Source organism: Nerophis lumbriciformis, linkage group LG03 (genome assembly GCF_033978685.3).
Source record: "Nerophis lumbriciformis linkage group LG03, RoL_Nlum_v2.1, whole genome shotgun sequence".
NCBI classification, from domain to species: Eukaryota; Metazoa; Chordata; class Actinopteri; order Syngnathiformes; family Syngnathidae; genus Nerophis; species Nerophis lumbriciformis.
The window spans coordinates 6,866,272-6,881,559 of NC_084550.2; the positions used below are offsets into that span (position 1 = coordinate 6,866,272).

Below are 15,288 nucleotides of genomic sequence, written 5' to 3' on the forward strand. Positions count from 1 at the left end.
ATCCGCAACCGCATCACAAAAGTCGTCAACCATCCGCATCCACCCGAACTAACATTTAATCAAAACCGCACCCGCCCGCACCCGCCCGTTGTTATATATCTAATATAGACGATGCAAGGCATTAGTGAGGTTATAAAGCTTTTGCCTGTTAAAGAAAGGAGACTGATCCAATGCAGCAGAGACATTCAATGCGTGCCACGTTGTCACGGCCCAGACGCACACCAGTGCGCAATCATCTGGGAGCCGCGCTGAGCGCACCTCCAAGCGCGCTCGCGCCACTCAAACTGCTGCAGGCAGCTGCGTTCACACATGCATCTGTAAGCCTTGTTTTAACATCCTGTGGCACTCTTCTGGGATCACGGCGGACGAAACTGCTCATGCTCAGGGTGTTTGTGGAGGTTCGGGGTTTTGCACAAATGTGATGCACCATGTTAGATGTCCCGGTTTTGTGACTGTCGTAGACATAAACAGCGTCGCAGCTCTTGCAAATCACGTAGCCAGCATTACTATCATCCTGATTTACAACCTCATAAAAACGAGTCCACGCTGAACTTTTCTGGCCTTTTTTTCCCCTGGTCTTTATAGTATTCCCTTTTTAGTTTGTCGCGTACCACGTTTGCTGCCGGCGTTGCCATCTCTTTTTTTTTTCTTCTTCTGTTGTGGCATATGCTGCAGGTGCCTGCTCGTTTTTCGTATGTGGGTAACAACATTTAACTATGTATATATATTTCCGAATTGGTTTAACTGCCACCCGCCTGAATCTATTTAAAATCTAATTTTTTTTAATTTCAACCGCCCGACCCGACCCGCGGATAAAATCTAATTTTTTTTTTATTTCAACCGCCCGACCCGCGGATAATCTGCGGACTCCGTGGTTGTGTCCGCAAACCGCGCATCTCTAGTAAGCATACAAATATTAAATACATAAATAATCTTTGCCTCAAAAAAAAAAAAAAAAGGTTCAAGATGTTCATCTTGTTCTGTGTACTTTGTGAACACTTGTAGTTTGAATAGTCTCTTAAACTGAATCATATTGGTGCTTTGTTTGATGTCTTTGGTTAATCCATTCCATAATTAAATTTGACATACTGATATGCCGTATTTTTCGGAGTATAAGTCGCACCGGCCGAAAATGCATAATAAAGAAGGAAAAAAACATAAGTCGCACTGGAGTATAAGTCGCATTTTTAGGGGAAATTTATTTGATAAAATCCAACAGCAAGAATAGACATTTGAAAGGCAATTTAAAATAAATAAATAAAGAATAGTGAACAACAGGCTGAATAAGTGTACGTTATATGAGGCATAAATAACCAACTGGTAAGTAGATGCTAGTGCCATTATCTTGACATAATGATATGCGCTCGGCATCATGATTTGTTTTTTCATGCTTGAAGTATCAAATCAAATCAAATCAACTTTATTTATAAAGCACATTTAAAATTTACCACAGGGGTAGCCAAAGTGCTGTACAATGGGCAGGTTAAAAGATAATACGAGTACCAAGCAAACACAACACAACACAAACAAAACACGATAAAAAATAAATAAATAAAAACATAAAAACAGGTTCACAGCAGGTGTATTATGGGGCGCTATTGCAGGGTGGATATCACTCCGTGTTAAAAGCCATGGAATAAAAGTATGTTTTTAAGAGAGATTTAAAAACAGGAAGAGAGGAGGCTTGTCTAATACTCAGAGGTAGGTCGTTCCAGAGCTTGGAAGCAGCAGCGGCGAAAGCTCTGTCACCTCTAAGCTTCGGCCTTGTGTCAGGGACCGTCAACAGCAGCTGATCGGCTGATCTTAAGGATCGGGTGGGGCAGTAAGGCTGAAGGAGGTCGGAGAGATAGGTTGGCGCGAGGTTTAGACATTTAAAAACAAATAAAAGGAGTTTAAAATTGATTCAATAACGCACAGGGAGTAAAGTAAGAAATGATTACTTTAAAAAAGTAGTTTTATACTTGTGAGTGTTGATGACACAGCTTTGCAACAGTTGATATTCTAGTTTCAAGCATGTTTTACTCAATATAGGTCATCAAATCTCAGCAACAAGCTGTAATATCTTACTGAGATCATTTAGGACCAAAACCCTTAAAACAAGTACAACAATCTAACATAAAATCTGCTTAGTGAGAAGAATTATCTTATCAGACAGAAAATAAGCAAATATCACCCTTATTTGAGATATTTCATCTTAGATTTCAGTTTTTGCAGTGTGGCGCTGACGTGTTTTATCGCCGTCATCGCTGCTCATTTCCTCCCAGCTCCCTCCTTAATTCCTCGCACCGCAGTTAAACTACCTTCTCACGGACGATCAGATCATGGAAGACCTAAGAACGTTAAATAAGGTACGTTTTAAAGATGCTGTGTAATATCCCTGGCCTGTCTGCCGTGTGTGTTCATTTCGCTGACTTTCTCGTTGCAGCTCAAGTCACCAAAGCGACCAGGTGTGTCGGCGCTCACGCCAACGTCATTGATTGCTCAAACTTCTTCAGGTACTACTTCACGGACAAGCGACGGACCCTATAAACATATTGGTTTTGTTTACCCGCTTCTAGTATCCCCTTCGTCGCCGGAGCACATCCCCTCCGCGCCCATGGAGTACCCGTCCCAGCGCTTTGAGGCCCGCATCGAGGAGGGCCGCCTGTACTACGACAAAAGATGGTACGTCTCGTCTCTCCTTGCCACTCCATGCTGACGCAGGTGCGGTTTTCACCACTAGATGGCCACATTTCACCATAGATGCTTTAAGGCATCCTCTGCAGCCTCCCAGCTGCCTCTAGTACATTTAATTACCCGCAATCACAGGAAAGGTCTTGTCTCCGCGGCGACGGGCAGAAAAGAGACGAGACGACCGCGCTTTCATCTCCTGTTGTTATTGTTGAAGGAGGTGTCGTTATCCTCGCACACGATCAAAGGCGTCGCTCGCCTCCCTCCGAGCGCTGTCAGCGTTTTGACAGTTTGAGGCGAAAACAAGGGAAGAACACTCTCTTTGACCCCATTTAAGCCCGCCGTCTTTAAACGAAGCGTACGTTCTACCACCATAGTGTCAGGGAACGCCGTCGCCGACGAGGAAACGCCAGAGGGGTTTGGAGGTGAAAGAAGGGGAGGGAAAAAACAAGGCGTAAATAAAATGTTGTAATATTCAAACTAAATCAGAAAATATTAAGTGGAAGCAAACATGAAGCACACTATGTCCATTATCAAATCAAATCAAATCAAATCAACTTTATTTATAAAGCACATTTAAAATTTACCACAGGGGTAGCCAAAGTGCTGTACAATGAACAGGTTAAAAGATAAAACGAGTACCGAGCAAACACAACACAACACAAACAGAACACGATAAAAAAATAAATAATTAAAATAGAATAAATAAAAACAGGTTCACAGCAGGTGTACTATGGGGCGCCATTGCAGGATGGATATCACTCAGTGTTAAAAGCCATGGAATAAAAGTATGTTTTTAAGAGAGATTTAAAAACAGGAAGAGAGGAGGCTTGTCTAACACTCAGGGGTAGGTCGTTCCAGAGCTTGGGAGCAGCAACGGCGAAAGCTCTGTCACCTCTAAGCTTCAGCCTTGTGTCAGGGACCGTCAACAGCAGCTGATCGGCTGATCTTAAGGATCGGGTGGGGCAGTAAGGCTGAAGGAGGTCGGAGAGATAGGTTGGCGCGAGGTTGTTTAGACATTTAAAAACAAATAAAAGGAGTTTAAAATGTATTCGGTAACGCACAGGGAGCCAGTGAAGGGACGCTAAAATAGGGGTGATGTGCTCACGTCTGCGGGTCTGTGTTAGCAGACGAGCAGCAGAGTTCTGCACGAGCTGCAGGCGGGCGAGGGAGGCCTGGCTAATGCCAACATACAGGGCATTACAGTAATCAAGACGAGTCGAGATAAAGGCGTGGATTAATTTCTCAAGATCATGACTTGATAGAAGCGGTTTCACTTTCGCTATTTGGCTTAATTGATAAAAGCTTTTTTGAACGACGCTGCTGATTTGTTTTTCGAATTTAAAATCTGAGTCAAACTTTACCCCCAGGTTTGTGACACAGTCGCTGAGATACGGGGTCCGAGAGCAAATAATAGAGTATACATATTCTTTAGAGATGATAAATGCTTTATGTATATATATATTTAAATGTGATATCGGAAATTTTTGGTATCGGTTTGAAAAAGTAAAATTTATGACTTTAAAAAGCCGCTGTACGGAGCGTCAATACACCTTTAAAGGGGAACATTATCACAATTCAGAAGGGTTGAAACCATTAAAAATCAGTTCCCAGTGGCTTATTGTATTTTTCGAAGTTTTTTTCAAAATTTTACCCATCACGCAATATCCCTAAAAAAGCTTCAAAGTGCTTGATTTTAACCATCGTTATATACACCCGTCCATTTTCCTGTGACGTCACATAGTGAAGCCAATACAAACAAACAGCAAGGTATAGCGACATTAGCTCGGATTCAGACTCGGATTTCAGCGGCTTAACACTGTCTGATAAGATAATTACTAACAACTATGAACTAGGTTTACAGCATATGAAATACATTTGGCAACAACATGCACTTTGAGAGTGCAGACAGCCCATTTCAGGCGCGCTAAGAACATATATTTTTCCACAATTTCAGCACTCAGGTTAACCATACCTAAATAGACACAAAATACTGCATTACACAAGACTACCCGAATAAAAAAATAAATGTTTTTAAGCTAAATTATTGGTAAACACAGTTTATGTATAATAATTTACGTAAAACCGCGAGTAATGAATAAAGATTTCATCAATTAATATATTCTGTAGACAAACCCTCATCTGCTCTCTTTTCCTGAAAGCTGATCTGTCCAGTTTTGGAGTTGATGTCAGCAGGCCAGGGAAGCTAGGGTCAATATTCTTCTCTTGGTCATCTTCGGTGGCATAAGGGACGGTGTGAGCCAAGACATCCAGGGGGTTTAGCTCGCTCGTCTGCGGGAACAAACTGCCGCCATTGCTTGCCGTGCTACCGAGGCCCTTTGTCCCTGAATTGCTCACACACTCCGGCAGATTCAACGGGGGTCTGGCGGCAGATTTCTTTGACTTTATCGTTGGAAATGCATCTGCTTTGAGTGTCGCAGGATATCCACACATTCTTGCCATCTCTGTCGTAGCATAGCTTTCGTTGGTAAAGTGTGCGGAACAAACGACTGACCATTTTCGTCTGCTTTCCCCACACCCTCGTATTTTGAACAAATTTCGTCCAATTTCTTGCCATTTTCGCATCTTTGGGCCACTGGTGCAACTTGAATCCGTCCCTGTTCGTGTTGTTACACCCTCCGACAACACACCGACGAAAGTGAGAAAATGGCGGATTGCTTCCCGATGTGACGCCACGTTGTGACGTCATCGCTCCGAGAGCGAATAATAGAAAGGCGTTTAATTGGCCAAAATTCACCCATTTAGAGTTCGGAAATCGGTTAAAAAAATATATGGTCTTTTTCTGCAACATCAAGGTATATATTGACGCTTACATAGGTCTGGTGATAATGTTCCCCTTTAAAGGCACTGCCTTTGCGTGCCGGCCCAATCACATAATATCTACGGCTTTCCACACACACAAGTGAATGCAACGCATACTTGGTCAACAGCCATACAGGTCACACTGAGGGTGGCTGTATAAACAACTTTAACACTGTTGCAAATATACGCCACACTGTGAACCCACACCAAACAAGAATGACAAACACATTTCGGGGACGGCGTGGCGAAGTTGGTAGAGTGGCCGTGCCAGCAATCGGAGGGTTGCTGGTTACTGGGGTTCAATCCCCACCTTCTACCATCCTAGTCACTTCTGTTGTGTCCTTGGGCAAGACATTTCACCCCTTGCTCCTGATGGCTGCTGGTTAGCGCCTTGCATGGCAGCTCCCGCATGAATGGGTGAATGTGGAAATACTGTCAAAGCGCTTTGAGTGCCTTGAAGGTAGAAAAGCGCTATACAAGTATAACCCATTTATCATTTATTTATTTATCATTTCGGGAGAACATCCGCACCGTAACACAACATAAACACAACAGAACAAATACCCAGAACCCCTTGCAGCACCAACTCTTCCGGCACGCTACATTATACACCGTCCGCTACCCCCACCTCAACCCCGCTCCCAACCCCGCCCACCTCAACCTCCTCATGCTCTCTCAGGGAGAGCATGTCCCAAATTACAAGCTGCTGTTTTGAGGCATGTTAAAAAAAAATAATGCACTTTGTGACTTCAATAATAAATATGGCAGTGCCATGTTGGCATTTTTTTTCCATAACTTGAGTTGATTTACTTTGGAAAACCTTGTTACATTGTTTAATGCATCCAGCGGGGCATCACAACAAATTTAGGCATAATAATGTGTTAATTCCACGACTGTATATATCGGTATCGGTTGATATCGGAATCGGTAATTAAGAGTTGGACAATATCGGAATATCGTATATCGGCAAAAAAGCCATTATCGGACATCTCTACTATTCTTTGTCTTTTTAAGGACACAAGAAAATGTTGTTTTTGTTGGACTGGTTTTATATCATTAAAATATATATATATTTTCTAAATAATGAAAGCAATTCCGATTAAATCATAAAGCAGAAAATGATAAAAGGAGGAAGGATGAATAAAGTGCACTGTGACCATAAAAAAGTACACATTACCGTATTTTCCGCACTATAAGGCGCACCGGATTATTAGCCGCACCTTCAATGAATGGCATATTTCATAACTTTGTCCACCAATAAGCCGCCCCGGACTATAAGCCGCGCCTACGCTGCACTAAAGGGAATGTCAAAAAAACAGTCAGATAGGTCAGTCAAACTTTAATAATATATTAAAAACCAGCGTTCTAACAACTCTGTTCACTCCCAAAATGTACGCAAATGTGCAATCACAAACATAGTAAAATTCAAAATAGTGCAGAGCAATAGCAACATAATGTTGCTCGAACGTTAATGTCACAACACACAAAATAAACATAGCGCTCACTTTCTGAAGTTATTCTTCATTCGTAAATCCTTCGTCTTCGGTGTCCGAAGTGAAAAGTTGGGCAAATTTACGATCCACTGGCAGATGTTGGCGTCGTCTGGCGCTGCCTCCTCGTCTTAGTGAAGGTGTGTTCGCCTTCTGTCATCCATTGTTCCCACGCAGTTAGCAGTCTAGCTTCGAATGCCCTGTTGACACCAATATCTAGCGGCTGGAGGTCTTTTGTCAATCCACCCGGAATGACGGCGAGTATTGAATTAAGCGCGTAAGCGTGTCTCTCAATGTGCTGTTATGAGCTAGCAAATATAACAACTACACTACCCAGCATGCAACGATAGTTACGAGCATGCGCGGTAGCCCTGAGAAGCGTTGTATGCTGGCAGTTAGCACGCTGTGAGTAAACGTTGAGAACTCAGTTAACACGCCTCGTCTGCATTATTTATAATTAGACAGACAACACACTTAATAGGAGCCATTTTGGGGTCTTTACATAAACACACAAATGGAAATGAAACGTCACATATCCCAGCATGCACCGCGCGCTTCTTCTACGGGGAAAAAAGATGGCGGCTGTTTACCGTAGTTGCGAGACCTAAACTTTATGAAAATGAATCTTAATATTTATCCATATATAAAGCGCACCGGGTTATAAGGCGCACTGTCAGCTTTTGAGAAAATTTGTGGTTTTTAGGTGCGCCTTATAGTGCGGAAAATACGGTAATACATTTATAGAATATTCTTTGTCCTTTTAAATCAGGGGTCGACAACACACAATGTTGAAAAAGCCATATTGGACCAAAAATACAAAACAAATAATCTGTCTGGAGCCACAAAAAAATTAAACTCTTATATAAGCGTTATGATGAAGGAAACCCATGATGTAAGTGTCTATATTAGCCTACTATCAAATAGGCTTTAAAAAAAGTCTCATATAAGTGTTATAATGAATACAACTCATGATGTAAGTGTCTATAATAGCCTACTATCAAAATGACTACATGTCGCAGACTGGCGCAAATCTTCAATGAACAAAATGTTGAAATGTAACATTTCTTCTTCACATTTTTACAACATTGGACAACTTTAGTAAAACAAAGGCTTCTCAGAGGGTGAGATCACTCCTGGAAATGACTTAGAATGGCTAATGGATTTATTACGATCTTTGCCAGCTGGATAACGTTGGCTGTGGTCTATAACGACACACAAACAACTATCAGAAATGCAGCCAATATCACATACAGATAATGTGTTATGTGACATGCAAAAGTAAATTCAATACACAGAGGACATAAGTAAAGGAAATTAAATGAGCTCAAGTACACCTACAAACGAGGCATAATGATGTACATACATGTACATATTGCATGTTAGCATCAATTAGCTTGCAGTCATGCACTGACCAAATATACCTGTTTAGCACTCCAGCAAGTCAATACCATCAACAAAGCTCACATTTGTGCATTCACGCACAGCATAAAACGTTTGGTGGACAAAATGAGGCAAAGAAGGAGTGGCATAAAACACGTCTTTCTGTGGCAGCGTCAGAGAAAGTTGTACATGTAAACAAACTAGTTCAAGGACCGCAAAATTAGTAGGACAAAAGTCCTATCAGTGAAGCGTGTTTAATATAAACAGTGGGATTTCTAAAAATTAGGAAGATTTGTGTTTGTCATGTTTGTCCTCCTACAGAAACCATATTGAAACAAAAAATTTATATTTTACCTTATCTTTTCATTTTCATACATTTTTGAAAAAGCTCCATGGAGGCGGCGCTAAGTTGCTGACACCCGTTTTAAATAAAGACTTGTGAAAATGTTGTTTTTGTTGGACTAGATGTGGGTGTGAATGTTTTCTGTCATTCTGTGTTGGCTCTGTGACGACGGACAAGCGGTAGAAAATAGATGGTTGAATAGTTTTATATCATAAATTGTAAGATTTATTTTTTTCTTAAACACACAAAGCAGAAAATATTAAATGAAGGATGAATAAAGCGCAACCTGTCCATAAAAATCGTACATCACCACTTGTATTTTGTGTCCAAAATTATAGGAAAACAGGTTTTTGTGGTTTTAAAGATGTCTAAAAAAAAAATCACAAAATTTAAAAAAATGTTGAACGAGTTTTATCAGAAAATATTAAATGAAGGATGAATAAAGTGCACCATGTCCATAAAAATCGTTCATCACCACTTGTAGTTTTGTGTCCAAAATGATAGGAAAACATGTTTTTGTGGTTTTAAAGATGTCTAAAAAAAAATCACAAAATTAAAGAAAAGTGTTGGATGAGTTTTATCAGAAAATATTAATTGAAGGATGAATAAAGCGCACCATGTCCATAAAAATCATACATCACCACTTGTATTTTTTGTCCAAAATGACAGGAAAACAGTTTTTTGTGGTTTTAAAGATGTCTAAAAAAAATCACAAAATTAAAAAAAAATGTTGAACGAGTTTTATCAGAAAACATTAAATGAAGGATGAATAAAGCGCACCATGTCCATAAAAATCGTACCTCACCACTTGTATTTTGTGTCCAAAATGATAGGAAAACATTTTTTTGTGGTTTTAAAGATGTCTAAAAAAAAAAATCACAAAATTTAAAAAAAAATGTTGAACGAGTTTTATCAGAAAATATTAAATGAAGGATGAATAAAGTGCACCATGTCCATAAAAATCATACATCACCACTTGTATTTTGTGTCCAAAATGATAGGAAAACATGTTTTTGTGGTTTTGAAGATGTCTAAAAAAATCACAAAATTAAAAAAAAGTGTTGAATGAGTTTTATCAGAAAATATTAATTGAAGGATGAATAAAGTGCACCATGTCCATAAAAATCATACATCACCACTTGTATTTTGTGTCCAAAATGATAGGAAAACAGTTTTTTGTGGTTTTAAAGATGTCTAAAAAAAAATCACAAAATTAAAAAAAAATGTTGAACGAGTTTTATCAGAAAACATTAAATGAAGGATGAATAAAGTGCACCATGTCCATAAAAATCGTTCATCACCACTTGTAGTTTTGTGTCCAAAATGATAGGAAAACTTTTTTTTGTGGTTTTAAAGGTGTCTAAAAAAAATCACAAAATTAAAAAAAAGTGTTGAATGAGTTTTATCAGAAAATATTAATTGAAGGATGAATAAAGCGCACCATGTCCATAAAAATCATACATCACCACTTGTATTTTGTGTCCAAAATGATAGGAAAACATTTTTTTGTGGTTTTATAGTTGTCTAAAAAAAAAATCACAAAATTAAAAAAAAATGTTGAATGAGTTTTATCAGAAAATATTAATTGAAGGATGAATAAAGTGCACCATGTCCATAAAAATCCTACATCACCACTTGTATTTTGTGTCCAAAATGATAGGAAAACATTTTTTTGTGGTTTTAAAGATGTCTAAAAAAAAATCACAAAATTAAAAAAAATGTTGAACGAGTTTTATCAGAAAACATTAAATGAAGGATGAATAAAGCGTACCATGTCCATAAAAATCGTGCCTCACCACTTGTATTTTGTGTCCAAAATGATAGGAAAACAGTTTTTTGTGGTTTTAAAGATGTCTAAAAAAAAAATCACAAAATTAAAAAAAAATGTTGAACGAGTTTTATCAGAAAACATTAAATGAAGGATGAATAAAGTGCACCATGTCCATAAAAATCATACATCACCACTTGTATTTTGTGTCCAAAATGATAGGAAAACATTTTTTTGTGGTTTTAAAGATGTCTAAAAAAAAAAATCACAAAATTAAAAAAAAGTGTTGAATGAGTTTTATCAGAAAACATTAAATGAAGGATGAATAAAGCGTACCATGTCCATAAAAATCATTCATCACCACTTGTATTTTGTGTCCAAAATGATAGGAAAACATTTTTTTGTGGTTTTAAAGATGTCTAAAAAAAAAAAATTAAAAAAAAATGTTGAACGAGTTTTATCAGAAAATATTAAATGAAGGATGAATAAAGTGCACCATGTCCATAAAAATCGTTCATCACCACTTGTAGTTTTGTGTCCGAAATGATAGGAAAATTTTTTTTTGTGGTTTTAAAGATGTCTAAAAAAAAATCACAAAATTAAAGAAAAGTGTTGAATGAGTTTTATCAGAAAATATTAATTGAAGGATGAATAAAGCGTACCATGTCCATAAAAATCATACATCACCACTTGTATTTTGTGTCCAAAATGATAGGAAAGATGTCTAAAAAAATCACAAAATTAAAAAAAAATGTTTAACGAGTTTTATATAGAAAAAAGTAAGATTTAAAAAAATATATATATATTAATGAGAGCCATTCAGATTTAATTATAAAGCAGAAAACATAATCAATCATCCATCCTTTCGGGTCGTTATTTATATAGCCCTTAATCACAAATGCCTCAAAGGGCAACACAAACCATAACGACATCTCATCCCACATCAGGGCAAGAACTAAGTCAAGCCAATGGGGACAATGAGAAACCTTAGAAGGCAGCGCAGATGAATAATGTGGAGAGGAGGAGTGGTCCACCCCGGGTCCTGAAGTGGAAACTGATCAGCTGCCACCTGTTAACCTCTCCACACAGAAAAGAGGGACAGAGCAGACAAGAGAAAGGGCAGATCAACTGGTCTATTTAGAGGCTTGGGTTTATAAATGGGACTTAAATGCTTCTATTTAAAAAGAGAAAGGATGAATAAAGTGCACTTTGTCCATAAAAAACTGTACCTCACCAATTGTATTTTGTATCCAAAATAAATAATAGGAAAAACATTTTTTTTGTGGTTTTAAAGATGTCCAAATAAATGACAAAGCAAAAAAAAAAAATGTTGGACTGGTTTTAAATGGAAGTAAAATGTTGTTTATTTTTTTATTAATAAAATCCATTCAGATTAAATTATAAAGCAGAAAATATTAAAAGGAGAAAGGATGAATAAAGTGTCCATAAACATCATACATTCACCAATTTTAGTTTGTGTCCAAAGTAATAGGTAAACATTTTTTTGTCATTACTAAGATTGTCTAAAAAACACAAAATTACATCATTTTTGTTGGACTATTTATAATATTTAGAAATAATCACGTTTAAATAGGCGTGGTGTCAATAATTAAAACACGTGTGCTTAATGTTGGTGGCACAAATGAGTAGGAAGTAAGTGATGAGTGCAGTTGTGATGCCATAAAAGTAGCATTCCATTTTCTCTTGGTCTTGTCACTTGTGGGAGAAATAAGCTTTGGAACAATGTCATTCTCTTTGTGTTGGGATTGTCTTATGTCTGAATCCTTCCCCAATGCACACCAGGTACCACAAGAGCCAGGCCATCTACCTGGAGTCCAAAGACAACACCAAGATCAGCTGTGTCATCAGCTCAGTGGGCACCAACGAGGTGGGTCGTTTTCTTCTTCTTCTTCTTCTTCTTCTTCTTCTTCTTCTTCTTCTTCTTCTTCTTCTTCTTCTTCTTCTTCTTCTTCTTCTTCTTCTTCTTCTTCTTCTTCTTCTTCTTCTTCTTCTTCTTCTTCTTCTTCTTCTTCTTCTTCTTCTCCTTCTTCTTTTTCTTTTTCTTCTTTTTCTTCTTTTTCTTCTTTTTCTTCTTTTTCTTCTTCTTCTCCTTTCTTTTTCTTCTTTTTCTACTCCTTCTTCTCTTTCTTTTTCTTCTTTTTTTTCTTTTTCTTCTTCTTCTTCTCCTTCTCCTTCTCTTTCTTTTTCTTTTTCTTCTTTTTCTTTTTCTTTTTCTTCTTTTTCTTTTTCTTCCTCTTGTTCTTTACCTGTTCCTTTTGTTGTTCTTCTTCTTGTTCCTTACTTGTTCCCTACTTGTTCCTTTTGTGCTTGTTCTTCTACTTGTTCCTTTTGTGCCTGTTCTTCTTGTTCTTTACTTGTTCCTTTTTGTGCTTGTTCTTCTTCTTCTTCTTTACTTGTTCATTTTGTGCTTGTTCTTCTTCTTCTTCTTTACTTGTTCATTTTGTGCTTGTTCTTCTTCTTCATCTTCTTTACTTGTTCCTTTTGTTCTTGTTCTTCTTCTTCTTTACTTGTTCTTTTTGTTCTTGTTCTTCTTCTTTACTTGTTCCTTTTGTTCTTGTTCTTCTTTTCTTGTTCCTTTTGTTCTTGTTTTTCTTTTTCCTGTTCTTTGCTTGTTCTGTACCTCTTGATCTTGTTTTCTTCTTATTCTACTTCTGTACTTGTTCTTCTTTTTGTTCTTATTATGATTCTTGTTTTTATTTTTGTTCTTGTTTTTGTTTTCTTTTTTTCTTTCTCTTGTTCTTTTTTTTTGTTGTTGTCATTTTTAATTTTTTTAATAATATTTATTCATTCATTTGATAGGGAAATCATAATACAGGTACTGAAAAACAGACACCCCTCAGGTTTCTCCGGAAAAAAATAAAAATAATACTTTAAGAAGAAGAAAAATACATTTAAAAAAAGGGTTGTTTTTGTTATTGATCTTTTTTAAATCTTATCTTTCTTCTTGTTATTCTTCTTTACTTATTTTCCTGTTCTTCTTTTTGTGTTTGTTCTTCTTCTTTTCTTGTTCTTCTTTTTTTTCTTGTTCTTTTCTTCTTGTTCCTATTGTTTTTCTTCTTCATCTTGTTTTTTTTGTTCTTATTCTTGTTTATGATTTTCTTGTGTTCTTGCTGTTCTTTTTGTCGCTCTTGTTCCTGTTTCTTCTTGTTCTTAATGTTCTGGAACTTCTTGTTCCTGTTGTTGTCTTGCTTTTCTTCCAGTGCTTTTCTCTTCCTTTTCTTCTTCATATTGTTCTTCTTCATATTGTTGTTTTTTCTGTTCTCCTTATCGTTCTTGTTTTTTTTCTTCTTATATTCCTGTTCCTGTTCTTCTTCTTGTATGCGCTTACATCATAAATGAATTAACATGCACCTTTCCTTTGCTTCTTGTTGAGATTTGGGTGAGGAAGACCAGCGACAGCACAAAGATGAGGATATACTTGGGGCAGCTGCAAAGGGGAGCCTTTGTTATCCGGCGACGGTCAGCGGTGTGAAACACCAAGCCTTCACCAAACTGTACATTGAAACCCGACCCCTTGCTGGACATTTGTATACGACCCCTGACTGTACATTTATACCCCCCCCACACACACACACACCTGTACATTTGTCTGACACACGTCTCATCTGCTTTTATTAGTTTGTTCTTCAAAATAAATCGAATTCCGTTGCCATTTTGTTACAACATGCTTTTATGGACCTCATTAATGTTTGACACATTAGTCATGATTAAGGGAATATAGAACATCTATAAGTGACAGACTGATAGCGCATCATTTTTTAAGACGTGTAGCGAAACCAGGCTCATCTAGCTTGAGGCGGTGAGGAAGAAGGTTTTTCTCTGAAAAGTGGACACCTACTTTTACGTACATTTTTGTGTTACAACATGTGTGGTATTTTAGGCTTCATAATGCGCCACACATTTTCAATGAGAGACAGGTCTGGACTACAGGCAGGCCAGTCTAGTACCTGCACTATTTTACTATGAAGCCACGCTGTTGTAGTTACTGAAATAAGCAGGGGCGTCCATGATAACATTACTTGGATGACAAAATATGTTGCTCCGAAACCTGTATGTACCTTTCAGCATTCACAGATGTGTAAGTTACCCATGTCTTGGGCACTAATACACCCCCATACCAACACAGATGCTGGCTTTTCAAATTTGCGCCGATAACAATCCGGATGGTTCTTTTCCTCTTTGGTCCGGAGGACACGACGTCCACAATTTCCAAAAACAATTTAAAATGTGGACTCGTCAGACCACAGAACACATTTCCCCTTTGTATCAGTCCATCTTAGATGAGCTCGGGCCCAGCGAAGCCGGCGGCGTTTCTGGGTGTTGTTGATAAATGGCTTTGGTTTTGCGTAGTAAGAGTTAAAACTTGCACTTACAGATGTAGCGACGAACTGTAGTTACTGACAGTCAATCAATCAATCAATCTTTATTTATATAGCCCTAAATCACAAGTGTCTCAAAGGGCTGCACAAGCCACAACGACATCCTCGGTACAAAGCCCACATAAGGGCAAGGAAAAACTCACCCCAGTGGGACGTCGATGTGAATGACTATGAGAAACCTTGGAGAGGACCGCATATGTGGATAACCCCCCCCCCCCCCCCCCCCCCCTCTCGGGGAGACCGAAAGCAATGGATGTCGAGTGGGTCTGACATAATATTGTGAGAGTCCAGTCCACAGTGGTTTTCTGAAGTGTTCCTGAGCCCATGTGGTGATATTCTTTACAGCCTGATGTCGCTTTTTAATGCAGTACAGCCTGAGGGATCAAAGGTCCGTAATATCATCGCTTACGTGCA

The 15,288-nt window shown here is 38.1% G+C and overlaps 1 protein-coding gene across 3 annotated transcripts in view; it reads left to right on the forward strand.

Moving 5' to 3' along the window:
- Window positions 1-14,160, forward strand: part of suds3 (SDS3 homolog, SIN3A corepressor complex component) — a 62,140-nt gene extending 47,980 nt beyond the window's left edge. For 2 of the 3 annotated variants that reach the window (XM_061932621.2, XM_061932642.1), the window contains 5 exons: window positions 2,287-2,348; window positions 2,426-2,495; window positions 2,559-2,664; window positions 12,278-12,362; window positions 13,869-14,160. In XM_061932621.2, coding sequence (XP_061788605.1) covers window positions 2,287-2,348; window positions 2,426-2,495; window positions 2,559-2,664; window positions 12,278-12,362; window positions 13,869-13,967 — 422 coding nt within the window. In that variant the 3' untranslated portion in view covers window positions 13,968-14,160. The remainder of the gene's footprint in view (window positions 1-2,286; window positions 2,349-2,425; window positions 2,496-2,558; window positions 2,665-12,277; window positions 12,363-13,868) is intronic. The other variant, XM_061932628.2, reaches the window with a different exon arrangement.
- Window positions 14,161-15,288: the final 1,128 nt, after the last annotated feature.